This window comes from Carassius gibelio, chromosome B14, assembly GCF_023724105.1.
Source record: "Carassius gibelio isolate Cgi1373 ecotype wild population from Czech Republic chromosome B14, carGib1.2-hapl.c, whole genome shotgun sequence".
In the NCBI taxonomy this organism is placed as follows: Eukaryota; Metazoa; Chordata; class Actinopteri; order Cypriniformes; family Cyprinidae; genus Carassius; species Carassius gibelio.
In genome coordinates, this window is record NC_068409.1 from 19,347,029 (window position 1) to 19,363,662 (window position 16,634).

At 35.2% G+C, this 16,634-nt stretch overlaps 2 protein-coding genes across 3 annotated transcripts; both read left to right on the plus strand.

Moving 5' to 3' along the window:
* The first annotated feature begins 6,117 nt into the window (after positions 1-6,117).
* On the plus strand, positions 6,118-8,508 carry polr2g (RNA polymerase II subunit G). The gene is made up of 8 exons (XM_052573629.1): positions 6,118-6,277; positions 6,673-6,782; positions 6,859-7,018; positions 7,119-7,169; positions 7,249-7,314; positions 7,394-7,465; positions 7,570-7,603; positions 7,789-8,508. The coding sequence occupies exons 1-8, from the start codon at positions 6,266-6,268 to the stop codon at positions 7,800-7,802; spliced, it is 519 nt and encodes a 172-aa protein (XP_052429589.1). The 5' UTR covers positions 6,118-6,265; the 3' UTR covers positions 7,803-8,508.
* Positions 8,509-9,438: 930 nt separating this feature from the next.
* eef1g (eukaryotic translation elongation factor 1 gamma) lies at positions 9,439-16,634 on the plus strand. 2 transcript variants are annotated; one of them, XM_052574784.1, is made up of 11 exons: positions 9,583-9,658; positions 10,107-10,147; positions 10,222-10,380; positions 10,470-10,533; positions 11,406-11,548; positions 11,631-11,774; positions 13,407-13,536; positions 14,250-14,469; positions 14,559-14,731; positions 14,927-15,051; positions 16,342-16,634. In XM_052574784.1, the coding sequence occupies exons 1-11, from the start codon at positions 9,595-9,597 to the stop codon at positions 16,498-16,500; spliced, it is 1,422 nt and encodes a 473-aa protein (XP_052430744.1). In that variant the 5' UTR covers positions 9,583-9,594; the 3' UTR covers positions 16,501-16,634. The 2 variants fall into 2 exon arrangements, with proteins under 2 accessions (XP_052430745.1, XP_052430744.1); XM_052574785.1 differs by lacking the exons at positions 9,583-9,658; positions 10,107-10,147 and adding an exon at positions 9,439-9,567.

Consider the following 16,634-nt stretch of genomic DNA (forward strand, 5'->3'; position numbering starts at 1 on the left):
AGAAAGACCTCCTCTCCATATGTCTGCTTATTTTGCATCTGAAAGCTACCTTCGGCGAGAGCAGGGAGAGGGGGAAGGAGAGTAGTGCACTGAAGCTCAGGAACAGGGTTTTCTTTCCTTCAGATCAACACCGGAGAAACTACGGCTTTACTCTCAAAAAAACAAACAAAACAGAAATACATTTCAAAACAGTGTGTTGGTTGAAACAAGTGACAACTGTTGTAGGTTTGCTTAGAAATGTTTTGTTTCTTTCACATAGTTGTTAAAAAATGACAGCTAAAAACAATAATATCTTTAACTGGTTTCATTCAAGTCAAAAATATTATTTAATATCACTAAATCAACCTAAATGCATTATACCAACAAAACTACATTTTATGGGTTAAATCGAAGTCTAATTCAGTTGCAGGTCAACAATTTTTTTCACAGTGTATAATATTTTTTCTATGTTATAAAACAGTCACAGATAATTAAGGAGAAAAAAAGCAAATGAAAAAGGTATATGAGAGTTTTGCATTATGTACTTCTTTCCTTTGAAGGCAGAACTTACTTCTGTGTCGATTAAAATATAAATTATACTGTAAAAATATATATATACTTTTTAAAGTATATATGTATATTTTATATATTCATTTATGCATTATGTGTTTTCAAAGCAGAATATTTGTAAACATTTACAATAATTTGTTGATGTGTTTACAAAAGTGATAATTATATATTATATAAACAATTATATATTTCATGAAATAATAATATATATATATACACACACATATTGTTTTCTTTGGAATCTGAATTTACTTCTGTGTTGCAGAAAGTGATGAAATATACATATTTATTTGGCTCAGAAATTACTATACATTTTTACTGATTTGTTGTTGTGTCCATAAAAGTAATAATATAATAATATTCTAATAATATATTATATATATTTCATGGATTTATTTATTTAGTTAGTTTGCTGAAAATGTTGCATATAATCATATATTTTAATTAATCATATATTTTATTCATTTATTATTTATGCATATGTAGCTGTGGTTCTTTTAAATGCATAATTAATTTCTGTTCTGCCGAAAGTGATTTAATACAATGTCAGTCTTATTCTCAGAAATAAACATAAATATAATATGCTAAACTACATTTAATAGCCCAAAACACCTTTGCTGCTACTTTAAGCAACTTACAGAAAATTGCATTTCTAATGCTACATTTCACAGCACAGTTGTTATGTTTCTTTGTATTTGACTGATAATAGATACTCAGTCAGTCAAGCTTCACTGGAGAACAGGTGCAATATTACTTCTAATGCAGACCTCTTTATAATTTAGATTTTCAGCATGGACTTGTGCTTTTATATACAATTAATATGTGATATATAAGTATGCTTTCACAGAGCTTGTCCAAAATGACTTAATATCTGTAAAATATTTTCTGTGCATTAAGTGAATTATTTGAAACTGATGAATGACTATATGAGTTGATTTATAGGTATGGCAAAATTCCTCAGAAATAGAAAGAGGGACTATGAAGGCTTTGATTAATGAAGGCACCAGGAATGCCATGAACTTGTGACTGTGAGGACATCTGCAACCCTTTTATAATATCAAGGCTAATGCGATGAGTGCCAGCTCTCTGCAAGAATGTGATGTGGACAAAATGAAGAAATCCCCAAGGACCGTCTTGGATTTGGACTGTGTGCATGATGCAAACCCCATCCAGCGTGCTCAGATATTTGTGGACATCTGCCCATGCTCATCAACATGCATGGCTTTAGTCCTCGGCTATCTGACCTGCCTCTGCAACAATGGTGAGACAGTCTGATCTATAGCACTCCACTGCATTTGCTTTTATTTGCTTGTGAAAAGAAGCTTTTAAAATTTGCTTTTAAAGCTAAACAGCAACATAACTGCAAGGACACCTTTCAGAAATCTTTTCCTGGATTTGCACATATAAGCTTTATTTGTCACATGACATTTAGGCCAAGGGACCTCTTTACACGTCACACGTTTCGTTGCTGGCTTAGCCTTTTATGTTATAATGATCTTAAAGTATATATTAAAGTAATAATTACAGTTACATCTAGTATAATACTTTATTTATTTATTTTAACAAGTTTATTAATGTCAGTCTTTTTCTTAGTTTAGTTCTTTCCATACTACAACGAAACCAGTCATTAGTATTTCTTATTTTAATAAGGACATGGGAAAATGAAGAGCATGAAAAGCCAAAAATGTGTTGCTTGGCACAATTTCCGCACTAGTTTCATTTTGGAAGACAATTAACTCAAGTTTAAGGGTACATATATAATCCTTTCTACATCTAGAAACTGCGCATTCATATGAGGCATTCATATAAAACCAGACCCTAATCTGTTTGTCCCGTTAAAACAACTAAAAAGTTTCTACAATGGTCGTACAATGCGTAGCTTTGGAACTGCAGTGACCTCTTGTGGTCAAGTTCTGCCTTGCATTGTATGTGTAAGCGTTCAAAACAAGTCTTGAGATTTTAAGACAAAGTTTTGATTGAGTAAAAATCGAAACTAATTGGGAACAAAAATAATAATAATAATATTTATAATAATAATGTAATTAATGTTTATTTATTTATTATTATTATTATTATTTTATTTTTATTTTTTTAGATAATAGGCTTGAATAAAATATTCTATATTGCAATTCAGCAAACGTCACTATCATGTGTTTTAATATTTACATTCCACTTATATATTTATTTTTACATAATTCGTTGAACAGATTTAAAAATATTTAGTTAAAATAAATAATGATTTTAATAATAATAAAAAATAACACAATATTCAGTTGCGCCACATGGCAACATTTTAATAAAAAAAAGTATAAAAATTGTTAAATGTAGCATTAAATAAAATGTATGAAATAACGGACAGAAATATCAATTAAAGCGTTGACAAGCAAGAAGTAATATCCTTTCGGCCTTAACGCAGCCCAGGGGCGGCGTTAGGGGTGGGCTAAGGGGGCTGGAGCCCCGAATGTTTTCAGTAAAGCCCCGAATGTTTTTATTACCACCATGCCATCAATGAGTTTTCATGCCCAATAAAGTAATTTATATTAGAATTTAAATAAATAAATAAATATCTCTCGACTCAAGTCCACAGTGTCTGTAAATTTACCCAAGTAAGTACGCGTCGTCATTCACATCCGACGAAAACCGCCCACTGATTCTAGTGCTTTTAACTGACATGTAAACTGGCCAACCATCGATGAGCGTCTGTACGATCCAGCCAATGAAGTGAGATCTTTTGGAGTCAGGCGATTTGTTGGCGCGTAGTATTTTACTAAATCAATTTATTCGAAAATTAAAATGGATATTTCAAAATTAATCTTCTTCTTCTTAAAAAAAGGAAGTAAAAACCCCCAGCCAAAACACTTGAATGCCAAGATACAACAGCTTACTTCAGGTATCTGTAACTTTTATATTTATTTTTCGGTTTTAAATTGTGTCTGATTTAACGTCACATTTTGAACATCGAACAGTTAACGGTTGCGCAGCACAGTCTGTAGGACACACACACACACACACACACACACACACACACACACACACACACACACACACACACACACACACACACACACACACACACACACACACACACACACTTTTTTTTCTGAATGAATCATCCGTTTCTAACGAATCCATTGATTAAATGACTGACCGACTCACTCATTAAGGCAGTGGCATGCCGCCACCTAGTGGCAAAGTACCATTCTAATTTTTTTTTCATAATTTCATATTTCTGTAGCCTATTCCAAATTGTACATTTGATACATTAACCTTCTTATGATTATTTATGAAATTTGTAAGTGCTGTGTAAGTCCTCCTTCAAAAATATAAGCGTTATAGAGCCCTGCGTTTATAATTATACTTGGCTTTAAACACAGAGATAAAGTCCTTTGACCGGTATATCTTTATAGAGTAAGAGTATGTCAGTGCACTGCTTCATGTTTGCTTCTTATCCCTGTTCTACCAGGACGAGTGTAGCCAGTCAGGCTTGATTGGAAAATAAAATAAAACAGAGACAGAGACAAAAAAAAAAAAAAAAGTGAGATAGAGACACAACATCAGCATATGTGTCAGGATACAAGGGATAAACTTTAAATAAAATCTTTTAAATTTGTTTTTATTGTTTTTGTATATTTTAAACTAGGTTAATCTTTCTGATTTATTAAAATAAAAAGTCACATACATGGATCTCCACTAACCCTAGAACCATGCTTCTGACAACAAACTGTTAGAAGAAAGGGATCATTGGGGTTCTATATAGAACCATAGGGTTCTTTACTCAACTCCAAAGAACCTTTCATGCTAAAAAGGTTCTATAATGACAAAAAAATAACCCTTTTGGCACAAAGGGTTCATATCTTGAATTTTGTGATCATTCACATGCATTCATAAATTCATTTCAATACAACGAATAATGCAGTGAAAGAACGCACTCAAAATGCACACGCGCACTAGTATGACTTCATCATGTAACTTTAAATTAGCCTAGATGCATGCACTTTTTAGGCACGATATGTTTAGTTTTTGAATATACTTGATACTGTTAAAAGGCACATAATTAAAACAAAAAATACTAGTTCACATTTCACACCTAAACAAGCGTGGAAAATGTAATTATAGCTACTAAATTAGTTACAAATGCCTATCCATATACAGCTGATTTACGAACCCAAACTGACTCAAATGATTCGCGATCCCGCTATGAACTCCCGAACTGATTCAAATGATTCGCGATCCTCAAACTGACTCAAACGATTCGCGAACCCGCTACGAACTACCGAACTGACTCAAATGATTCGTGATCCTCAAAATGACTCAAATGATTCGCGATCCTGCTACGAACTCCCGAACTGACTCAAATGATTCGCGATCCCGCTCCAACTCCCAAACTGGAGTCAGATGACTCAAATGATTCGCGATCCCTCTACGCACTCCCGAACTGTTTCAAATAATTTGCGATCCCTAAACTGACTCAAATGATTCGCGATCCCGCTACGAACTCCCGAACTTATTCAAATGATTCGCGATCCCCAAATTGACTCAAATGATTCGCGATCCCGCTACGAACTCCCGAACTTATTCAAATGATTCGCGATCCCCAAATTGACTCAAATGATTCGCGATCCCGCTACTAACTCCCGAACTTATTCAAATGAATCGCGATCCCGCTAAGAACTCCCGAACTGACTCAAATGATTCGCGAACCCGCTACGAACTCCCGAACTGACTCAAAAAATTTGCGATCCCAATATACATAATGCTATAAAAGTGTGCACATTGAGAGAAATAAACAGCAGATGTTCATGTTAACAACTTCTTTAACTTGAGCAAACGCTGCTAATACACATACATGTTATAATAGTAAATAAAACAAAAAATGAATGTTTTAATGCTACTGATTAAAAATAAACGATCCAGTCGAAAGTCTCTGCTCATCATGATAGGACCTGGATCAGTGAGCTGCGTCTCGGGCCGATGACGTCACTTCCATGGAGGCATGTTGTACACGCCCCCGTCCATTGACTCCGCCCCCACGTCAAAAACGGTGCCACAAAGAGTGACGTGCAGAAAAGTGAAGCGCAAAGGAAAAATGGTATTGCAAGCTCAAACTAGACTGACACACAAAATAAAAGCAGCTGCAAATAAATTAATAGATATGACCATGTAAAATATGTATTGCAAAATCATTTCGTGCTGTTTAATTTGTTTTGCCATTCTTAATTTTTGTTTGCAAAAAGCAAATGTATTTTCCTCAATACTTTAAATAAAATGTTTTAAATTTGTTTTTATTGTTTTTGTATATTTTAAATAAGGTAAATCTTTCTGATTTATTAAAATAAAAAGTCACATACATGGATTTTTCTGGGCTAAGCCCTGGATCTCCACTCACACTAGAACCACCCCTGACGCAGCCTGAGAGAAAAACATTTAAATAATTAATCATGTTTATTGCTAGAACTTTACAAAATACGTTTTATTTATTTTTTTATTTTTTTTTTTTACATTTGAATAAAATAAATGGTTGTTTTATAAAATGAATATCTCAAGAAATGTTTTGTCTCTTCGAGGAAATTGACTTTTAATTTGAAAAATCAACCGGAAACACTCTTGTAGCTGGATGCATGCTTTTGAGTCTCGGCGCCTTAACACGCAGAAATTAATACCTGCCGCTTTTTTAAATTAAAATCGAGATATCTGGAAGATAAAAAACTTTTAAGAGATGTTTTATCACGTAAGTTCGTAATTGTTTCGATTTTACGTGTAAAAAAACACGTTTGTTTCTGTCATGTATAGTATGATGCTGTTTTGTCTCGGCTAACGTTACCTGCACACTCACTAGGATTAGAAAATATTGGATGTAACGTTATATGATATTTTTGTTATTTGATAAGAAAATACGAATCAGTCAATGTAACTGTTAACGTAAACAGATCCTATATACGTACATTAATGCATTAATTGCATTTACTTTTATGTGACTTTTATGTGTCATGATAGTTATGAATTTCTCTCTCTCAAATTTATATATATATATATATATATATATATATATATATATATATATATATATATATATATATATATATATAATATTTATTGTTGTTTTCGAAATATCCATCACAATAGATCTCTTTGGAGCATGAGATTCTCCTGCATCCACGATACTTTGGACCGAATCTTTTGAACACTGTCAAGCAGAAGCTGTTCACTGAGGTGGAGGGAACATGTACTGGGAAGTAAGTCTAACAGAAAGTACCAGATCATGGAATATTACGAAATATGAATCTCACATGTCTCTCTTTTGTTCCACAGGTATGGCTTTGTTATCGCAGTAACCACAATCGATAATATCGGAGCAGGTGTTATCCAGCCCGGCAGAGGTTTTGTGCTGTATCCCGTCAAATACAAAGCCATCGTGTTCCGCCCCTTTAAGGGAGAAGTTGTGGATGCTGTTGTCACACAGGTTAACAAAGTATGGTTCCATCTTATTTTCATTCTTAGTTCATGTAGAGCCTTACTTGCACAATGATGTTGAATGAATATAATGTTTTTCTCTCTTTCTTTATTCCCAGGTTGGACTCTTTACAGAAATTGGCCCCATGTCTTGTTTCATTTCTCGTCATGTAAGTTGTTTATATATGTAAATATATGTGTAAATCTCAGTCGTAATTGTTTTACATCTGTGTTTTCTGTTATATCTAGTCTATTCCCTCTGAGATGGAGTTTGACCCAAACTCAAATCCTCCGTGTTATAAGACAGTCGATGAGGTAGGATTCAATAAATCAGCTTTATGAAACGCTTCATTGAGGATAATTCTTCGAGCCCTCCATTTGTTTTCTTCAACAGGACATTGTGATCCAACAAGATGATGAAATTCGACTGAAGATTGTGGGAACTCGAGTGGACAAGAATGATATTGTAAATTACTGTCACTTTATTTATATTTAGACATTTTCAATTTGGATATAATTCTAAAGGTTATTTAATTATTCAAATATTTTTTTTTGTTTCTTTTTTATTAGTTTGCCATTGGATCTCTCATGGATGACTACCTGGGTATGTATCTCTTGTAATGAAAACATCTGTCACAGCTGTGTTTACAGTGCCATATCTTTATTGATTTATAATTTACAATAAACCTTGTACCTGTAATATCAAAAATATATCAAAACAGATTCTTTCCATTTTATTTCTAACTTATGTTGTACTATTGTCTAAGAGTTTTATTCTCATTCTTCTAGGTCTTGTGAGCTGATTCTTCTGCCAAGAATATAAGAAATATGATACTTGATGCTGTGGGGATCCTTAATAGTTTATGTATATACTGTAATTATTTTCCCATTGATTTGAAGTTGTGTTTTTGTCTCCCCCCTTTTTATTGTTATATTTTATAGTTAGTATATCCATAGTTTTCCCATGGCAAGAGTTCAGTTGTGGAGAAGCATCAAGTTAAATGGGAAGAGCATGTAGCTCTATGTGATGGAAAGGCTTTGAATTGTTTGATTTAAATCTCATCAGCCGGGATCTTCAGATATTGAAAGATCCTGTGAGCAAAAGCAATTCTCAAGCATGTTATGGAAAGTCAAAGGTATCATTCATCATATTTTATCATCTCTTTATTTTGCAAGGTCATTTTTAAACATATTTTTCTAAATGTCAGGCAGTCTGTTCTTGAATATATTTCTCTTTTGTAATACAGCACTCCTTGTCTCCGTCTGGTTTTCTTGTTTAAGTTATTGCTTGTTCTGTGATTAATACACACTGCAGTGAGCATTGCTGATTTTTGTAAATATTTTGATATCGGTACCCCACTCTGAACGATATTATTGCAACAGCTTTGAAGGGAACATTTTTGTAATTCAAACTTTCTTTCATGATAGTCACACAGTGGCTGCCTACTGAAATATTTAAAGGAATAGTTCACCCCATTAAATTAATAAAATAATATTTACTTACCCTCAGGCTTTTCAAGATGAATGTTTTTTCTTGGAAACAGAATTTGGATAAATTTAGCATTACACTTGCTCTCCAGTGGATCCAAGAGCAATCACCAAGATGCCTAATGAGTAAGTCATAGGCTGCTTTGAGTCTGAATATAAACTGGTCCTCTGGGAAGGCCTTTATAAATATCAGAGCAACTGCATTTACTTCCCTTAAAAAGGACATTTACAGGCTTGTAAGGAGTTGCATAGTGTCTATGCCAAGATCAACTTTTTTTTTCATGTTTTGATTTTATTAGAAAATTTGAAGGATTATATTATTTTTTACAGGCTCATGTGATATGGCTATGCTCTTATTGATATGAAAAAGTAATTAAATCGGCCAAATATGTTTAATATATATATATTTTAATTCTAATCAGAATGGTAGGATATAGTCCTACCTATTAGATGATTTTTCACTTTTATAAAAATAACTTTACATTTTATTTCCTTACTTTCTCGGATTGGAATACTATGCAGTGAATAAGCTTTATAAACAAAACGTAGAATGAAAATATTCTATTCATTCATTCATTCATCCATCTATTAATTCTATTTATTCCAAAATGAGACTTCTGCCTGAATATCAAAAACTATAACGATGTTCCCTAAAAAAAAAAAAAAAAATGGTAATTTATAGTTTATAATTTGTAAACAAGTTAAAAATGAGTATATATTTCACAAAAGGTGTTACCAAAAAGGATCAAGAAAATTACAACTCATAATACATTCTAAAGAAATGCACAACGTGTCTTTCTTTTTTTAAGCTTCTTGCGTAATTCAAAAGAGATCCATATAATTTAATTTGGTTTATAAATATCTTTAAAATATTGCTTATATTTAGTTCATTTTCTCACAAGATTCAGATACTTTACAAACAAAATAAAAAATGTATAAAGAAGAAGAAGAAGAAAAAAAACACGTCCAGCTCTCACTTTTACGGCTTTATTACGAGTTATTTCTGCGACAGGCCTGGCCTATACGTCAGCACCGCGCGACCCGTTCCTCCTTTCTCTCGTCCTGAAGATGGCGGCAGGGGTGAGTAAGATGGGAGAAAACCCTCAGATGCCTTATATCAGCACATCTCCATCCACAATCACCTCATTATCACGGCAATCCGTGTATCTTTGTACGCGCTTGTTGAGCCGTATTGTTTTAAAGCCTCTATTGAAGCTGTTATGATGATTATTTTTGCTGTAGCTATTCCCCACACCCCTTTATAAGGTGGTCAGAGTGATGACGGACATAAGTGCCACGTTTCTCTTTCTTCCCCGTCCACGCCTTTAACTCTCCGCTTTAAACATTGTTTAGATGCCAGAGTGTCATGTAATGTGCAGTTTCACATTAAATACACGAAAGCGAAGCGCGTGTATCAGCAGCGCGAGATGGTAGAAAAGCATAGCGAGCTGAAGGCATTCATTGTGCGGCCGTCAAGGAAAAAAAAAATACATTTTTAAACTATTGATATCCAGTTCTGAAATCTATGGTTGATGTCAAACAGTTTACGAATAAATGTACTGAAACATTCAATGTTAGCTGTATATTTGTTTAACAAACCGTTAGGTAATTTATTTCAGGTAAAGTGCTGTGTAATGCTCTGAGAGTGGTCATAATGAAGGCACAGAGTCTGTGTTACGGATGACTAGCAGCATCAGTTTCAGCAGTGTGATCTCAAAGCTTTTGTTTCTGCAGACTCTCTACACATACCCAGAGAACTGGAGGGCCTTCAAGGCTCAGATCGCTGCCCAGTACAGCGGGGCTCGTCTGAAGATTGCCAGTGCCTCCCCTGCCTTCACCTTTGGGCAGACGAACCGATCCCCTGCTTTCCTCAGCAACTTTCCCTTGGGCAAGGTTAGTATTCTCCTGCCTTTTTTAAATTTTTATTGCACATGTGTTTTTGATGTAGAATGAATGAGTTAATGCTGTTCCTGTCTATTTAGGTTCCTGCTTACCAGGGTGATGATGGCTTCTGTCTGTTTGAGAGCAATGCCATTGCTCACTTCTGTAAGTATGCTTTATATGGCTTTTTTTGTACTTGGCCACTTCATGCATTTCATTTGATTGGATAGCGATTTGTTAAAAGGCCTCCATTTGCACTTACACAGAAATTTTTATCCTCAAATGAATATAAAACCATACATTTCTTAGCTCCTCTGATTTCAAAATTAAAGGCTGTAATAGGAGAGAGAGCATGCGTTCTGCAGTTTTGATGAAGACTGTGTGTTGAGCATTGGGATGCGAAACTTAATATTCAGTATTCCTGAACTGATCATAAATTCTATTGTTTTTAAATGAGGGTGTATAAAGACAGAAACTGATGTGAAAATCTTCTGTATGCCGACTGTAATGCATGCATTTGTAACTCGTATACCAGGAATTCAGATAGCTCATTGTCTTTTATTAGAAGTGTAAATATAAAAAGGCAGTCAAAATATGCATTTATTTGTTGGAAAATTAGAAACATTATTACTGCCATTTATTAATTGCATTTTTATGAAGCAAAATTTGCTGATAATTGCTTGCGCGCATGATTTGCAGAAATCAGCCAATGCCTACCACATGTTTTCAGAGAACGTGTATTATAATAATTTATGATCCATAAATATTTGTTTTATAGGCGTTTTTGCACTTATAAATATTGCATTTGAATTTAATATGACCTGCAGTTTTCCTTTTTGTGTGTGCATTGATTTTTTTTTATTTTATCAACCGTTATATGTTAACATTTTAAATGAGGTCTCGGGTCCTTTTCCCGATTAGAGGAAATCCCTGAAGTGGCCAAGTGCAAAGAGATGTATATATGAACTATTGTGATGCTTTAAAAATTGTTTAGTGTTTTATTGCACACAATTAATGCTGCTGTTTCCTCCTGACAGTGAGCAATGATGCCCTTCGTGGCAGCACGCCCCAGGCCAGTGCCCAGGTGCTGCAGTGGGTCAGTTTTGCTGACTCTGAGATCATCCCTCCAGCTAGTGCCTGGGTGTTCCCCACCTTGGGCATCATGCAGTTCAACAAACAGGTTAGCTTTGAATATATTTATGTAATGGGTTCATCTGTCAAGAGTTGTTTTTTTGTAAGTCTGCATGCTGTCTTGTTTGTAGGCCACAGAACAGGCTAAGGAAGAGGTGAAACGTGTCCTCGCTGTCCTCAATCAGCATTTAAACACCCGCACTTTCCTGGTTGGGGAGAGAATCAGTCTGGCCGACATCACTGTTGTCTGCTCTCTGCTCTGGCTTTACAAACAGGTGAGTCTGCAGGGGGCTATGAACCTGAGCGGTGACCAGGTTATATTAATTGGGGATGTGGATTCACAAAATAGGCCCATGTATATCTGATCTTGTCTTAGTACACCTGAAACCAGTTTTATAAAAGCTTTAGGCTAGTTTTAAGTTTTTTTTTTTTTTTTTGAGACTGTACATAATTATCTAAAATGTTTGTATTATGTAGACTAGTCTGATTACCCCATTGATAATTCTATGTAAATAAAACAGTCTTAACACAGAGTCTAAGTTTATGGAGCTGGCCTCTGATATTAGTGATTTTTTTATTTTTAGAATATATTTATTGAAAGTTTAAAGGGACAGTTCACCCAAAAATGAAAATGGTCATTACTTGCCTCATTTCATTCCAAATCTGTAAGACCGTCTTTTATCTTTGGAACACAAATTAAGATATTTTTGATGCATTCCAAGAACTTTCTGAGCCTCCCATAGACAGCAAGGATCCCAACATGATCAAGAAACTTAGTAAGGTCACTGGTAAAAGAATTCTTGTTGACATCAGAATATAATTTGTACGCAAAGAAAACTTTTTTTTTTTTTATGGGTGATGGGAGTTATTATGCGAATTCGGAGACAAATTATTGAAGTTGTTTTCTTTGAGCTCAAAAGGTATTCTCGTGGCTTCATAGAATTACAGTTGAACCACCATTGTCACATGTTGGGCTCTATAAAATCTGTTTTATTTTTACCTAAATTACATAAAGTACAAATTTTAATTCATTTAATCAGTTTAAAATTTTCAGGACTACCTTTACAGGTCTGTGTATGTGATATGGTGCTAGTTTTACTCATGAAGTGACTCTCAGTGCAGTTCTGGAGATGTTGTTCATGTGTTTACGTCCTCAATTTCCGTGAGCGTCGTGCGCTTTACTATTTGAGTGGTAAACAAGACCACATATCTGCACCATTCATTAACAGAGACGTGCAGAACATGCAGGATTCATATTTAAATCAACTTTTGCGGCTTAATATTTAAAAATACTATTGATGCATGTCGTGATTTGATTTTAGTTTTGCGATCTGTTTGATTAATTCAAAATATGACATTCTGTGACTTTCCGCATTAAACTGTAAATTGTTTCTATGACTGGATTCATCCATGTTTTCCGCGTCGTGGAAATCATAGGGCCCTACACATGGATTAATTTAATGATGTCCTCATGTTTCTGAGCCTTGATCGTGTTGGGATCCTTGCTGTCCATGTGAGGCTCAGAGAACTCTCAGAATTCATAAAAAATATCTTAATTTGTGTTCTGAAGATGAACTAAGATCTTATAGGTTTGGAACGACATGAGGGTGACTAATGACACAATTTTCATTATTGGGTGAACTAACCCTTTAAAACTGATTTCTTCCCATTTAAGCTTACTGAAGAGGCATGAAGATTCGATTTTAAATGGTCATGTCCTGTTATGAAGTTAAATTTTTTTTAAGGCAATAGTGTGTCTTAATAGTTTTTTTTTTTGAATGTCATTTGTTCGTCACTCATTGGCTTGTTGAACCGCTTTAATTTTCATTCATATGTTTATTTGGTCCTCAGTAATCTGTACAGGTTTGCTGTTTGCTGATGTCATATTGTGTCTTTTTGTCTTGTAGGTCCTTGAGCCTGCTTTCCGTCAGCCCTACCCCAATGTCACCCGCTGGTTTTCGACCTGTGTCAACCAGCCTCAGTTTAAGGCTGTTTTGGGCGAGGTCAAGCTCTGCGAGAAAATGGCTCAGTTTGACGGTATGTTTCTCAAATCTCCTTGTGGTGTAGTCTTTGTATTTCAGCTTGAGCTTGAATTAAAGAGGGCAGAAAATCATCTGGTATCAGGGTTATCAGCACCAATGATGTTTTCTAAATCCATAATACATAGGTCTTCCTAAAATTGTGACACAGCCTGAATAATGTTCTGCAGTGATTCACAGTATAAATAAAATATTAATAAACCCTATAAAATTGTATAATTGTGTACATTCTAAAAGCAACTTAGAAATTCATTTAGATTATTATCTTGCTTTTCCCTGTTACCCAGAAGAAAAAAGAAAAAAAACACTCATTTAAAATGTAGGCTTTTATGTTTTGTATAGGCTTTACATGAGTTATCTTATCAGTATTTGTAGTGCAACAGTCATGTCATATCCCTCTTTCCTCAATGCTTTTTCTTTGAGGGCTTTTTTCTCACGTTTTAACAAAGATTACGTGATATTGAAACCAGTAGACCCTTAAGCAAAATTAACCTGAAGCTCTACACACGGCTTTATTAAGGGAGGAGTTGAAGTGTGCATAGAAATGTGGTTTAATGGGGTTTTTTTGGCTTCAGAGAAGATAAAAACTTGCATAATGAAGCTCAAATAATATGCCTCATGTCTTCTAGAAGCATGAATAATAGGGCATTTTAATATCTTTCTCTTCATGGAGTGTAAGTGTGCTTTTATTTAACATCGTCGTTTCCTTAGCTAAGAAGTTTGCTGAGATGCAGCCGAAGAAGGAGGCTCCTGCCAAGAAGGAGAAAGCTGGTAAGGAAGGAGGCAAGCAGCAGCAACCGCAGCAGGAGAAAAAAGAGAAGAAAAAGGAGGAAAAGAAAGCCGCCCCTGCTGAGGAGGAGATGGACGAATGCGAGGCTGCATTGGCTTCTGAGCCGAAAGCCAAGGACCCATATGCTCACCTTCCTAAAAGGTACTTTTGACAGCTTCACTTTAGAAATAGCTGCTTTCTGAAAGTTTATTTGTGCTCTAATGAGTCTGCCTTTGTGCTCTTGTCACTAGTTCTTTTGTCATGGATGAGTTCAAGAGAAAATACTCCAATGAGGACACCCTGACCGTGGCGTTGCCTTACTTCTGGGATCACTTTGATCGCGAGGGCTTCTCCATCTGGTATGCCGAGTACCGCTTCCCTGAAGAGCTGACCATGTCCTTCATGAGCTGTAATCTTATCACCGGTACGGTCGGGTCACATTGACTTCTTGATTTCATTTTGTTTTATGTATCTCTCTCTAAACAAAGTGACAGAAGCGTTCTTACTTGTTCTCCCAAGTTTGTTCTTTTCAGTTCAGCATGAACTAGTTGCGCAAGAGTGTAGCATTGCATAGTTTTTTCCCCACAGTATTCAAGTACACTCTTGCTCTTTTTCTCAGGAATGTTCCAGCGACTCGACAAACTGCGTAAAAATGCCTTCGCCAGTGTCATCCTCTTCGGCGCGAACAATGACAGCTGCATCTCTGGAATCTGGGTCTTCAGAGGCCAGGAGCTTGCATTTACTGTGAGTGATTTACATGCATCCATAACCATGTATTTTGTCGCTGTATGTTTATAGATAGACTCGGGGGCAATCATCTTATATAAAATGTAAGATAAGATATTGCAATAGCTGCAGATGTCAGATTGTGTAGTGTTTCCCAATCAGTAGGACTTGTTCCTTTTCTTCAACAACAACCCAAAAGTGTTACTGGTTTGCTTTTAAAACCAAAGCTTCCTTTCCCTTTGAGACACCTGAGCTTTTGTTTCACAGGCTTTGACAGTCCCACAGGTGATTTTGTATCTGGTTTTGTGAAAAGTTTTACTATCCACATTGTTAACACTTAATTTTTTCAGAATGAACTGAATGTTAAAATCAAAGGTTCAATATTCATAATTGAAAACTGTCATTATTTTATAGTTTTATTGATGCAAAATCCGTTAATGTGTTTTAAAAAATATATAAATTCAATGCATCACATTGATGAGATCAGGTTTTACAACTGCCAGCCAGATTAGAAGCTTTTATTCCAAGGCGCATGTTGAAAACTGAACTCCAGTGCCTTGCATCATATTTGGGCAAAGCACAGAGTAAGTGGAACATTAGCTGCTTTGAGTTTTGGCCAAAAGTGACCAAATAATCTTTCCATCTCAACACAGCTGCAGTGATCGCACGGAGTAAACAACCTCAATATCTGAAGTCTTTCACATAATCTAGTGTTGGTAAATAAAAACCAGCACACCGCTGAAGCATATGTTCTCCGAGGAGGAAAACATTCCCTGTATCTTTTGTTGATGATGATTCCAATCAAAGGAGCCAATCTGAACGCATTCCTCTGACCATAAAAAAAAATCACCATCAAAATTTAAATAAAGGACGTGTTTTACTGTTTTGTGGTTAACATTGGGATTGTTTGGTTGCCAGACGGCGCCCTTAATGTCCAGTATGAAATATGGAAGCTGAAGCAAATCTAGTAGATTCACTGTTCGTAATAACTGCACCATGGGATAATCAGGCTAATTGACTGCTTTGGATTTGTCTGTTCATTTGCAAATGTGCTTCATTCAGTCTTGTGCAGTTACATCAAGTAGATGGTGAACTGTGTATATTTTGATATGGTTAGTTTGCTTGTTTTTATTAAAAGTTGACCGAGCAAATCAGTTGTCTTCAGCATGCAACCACAAACAAAATGTAACATTTCAAGTATAACTGGCATTGTTTCAAATAAAATTGTTGAGCAGGTTTTTTTTTTTTTTCAGCAAAAATGATTTAATGTTGTTTTTTTTTTTTTTTTTTTTTTCGTCTCTTTTACAGCTGAGTGAGGATTGGCAGATCGACTACGAGTCCTACACTTGGCGCAAGCTGGATGTGGACAGTGAGGAGTGCAAGACCATGGTGAAGGAGTACTTTGCATGGGAGGGGGAATTCAAGCATGTAGGCAAATCTTTCAACCAGGGCAAGATCTTCAAGTGAGAACATCTTGCACCTAGTATTTATCATCAATCAATGGACATGAAAATTGTTTGCGAATCCCATGTAAAGGCTTTGAGCTGTGTCTGAACGGAAGACTTGAGTTGAGAAAAATAAAACGTTTTTTTTTTCCACAA

Excerpts from the sequence above, each read along its gene's own strand:
- polr2g (XM_052573629.1), top strand. Across the intron at positions 7,019-7,118 it reads TTGTCACACAGGTTAACAAA|GTTGGACTCTTTACAGAAAT; the intron begins GTATGGTTCCAT and ends CTTTATTCCCAG. Across the intron at positions 7,315-7,393 it reads GTTATAAGACAGTCGATGAG|GACATTGTGATCCAACAAGA; the intron begins GTAGGATTCAAT and ends TTTCTTCAACAG.
- eef1g (XM_052574784.1), top strand. The coding sequence starts at position 9,595 with ATGCCTTATATCAGCACATCTCCATCCACAATCACCTCATTATCACGG. Across the intron at positions 11,549-11,630 it reads TCATGCAGTTCAACAAACAG|GCCACAGAACAGGCTAAGGA; the intron begins GTTAGCTTTGAA and ends TCTTGTTTGTAG. Across the intron at positions 14,470-14,558 it reads TATGCTCACCTTCCTAAAAG|TTCTTTTGTCATGGATGAGT; the intron begins GTACTTTTGACA and ends TCTTGTCACTAG.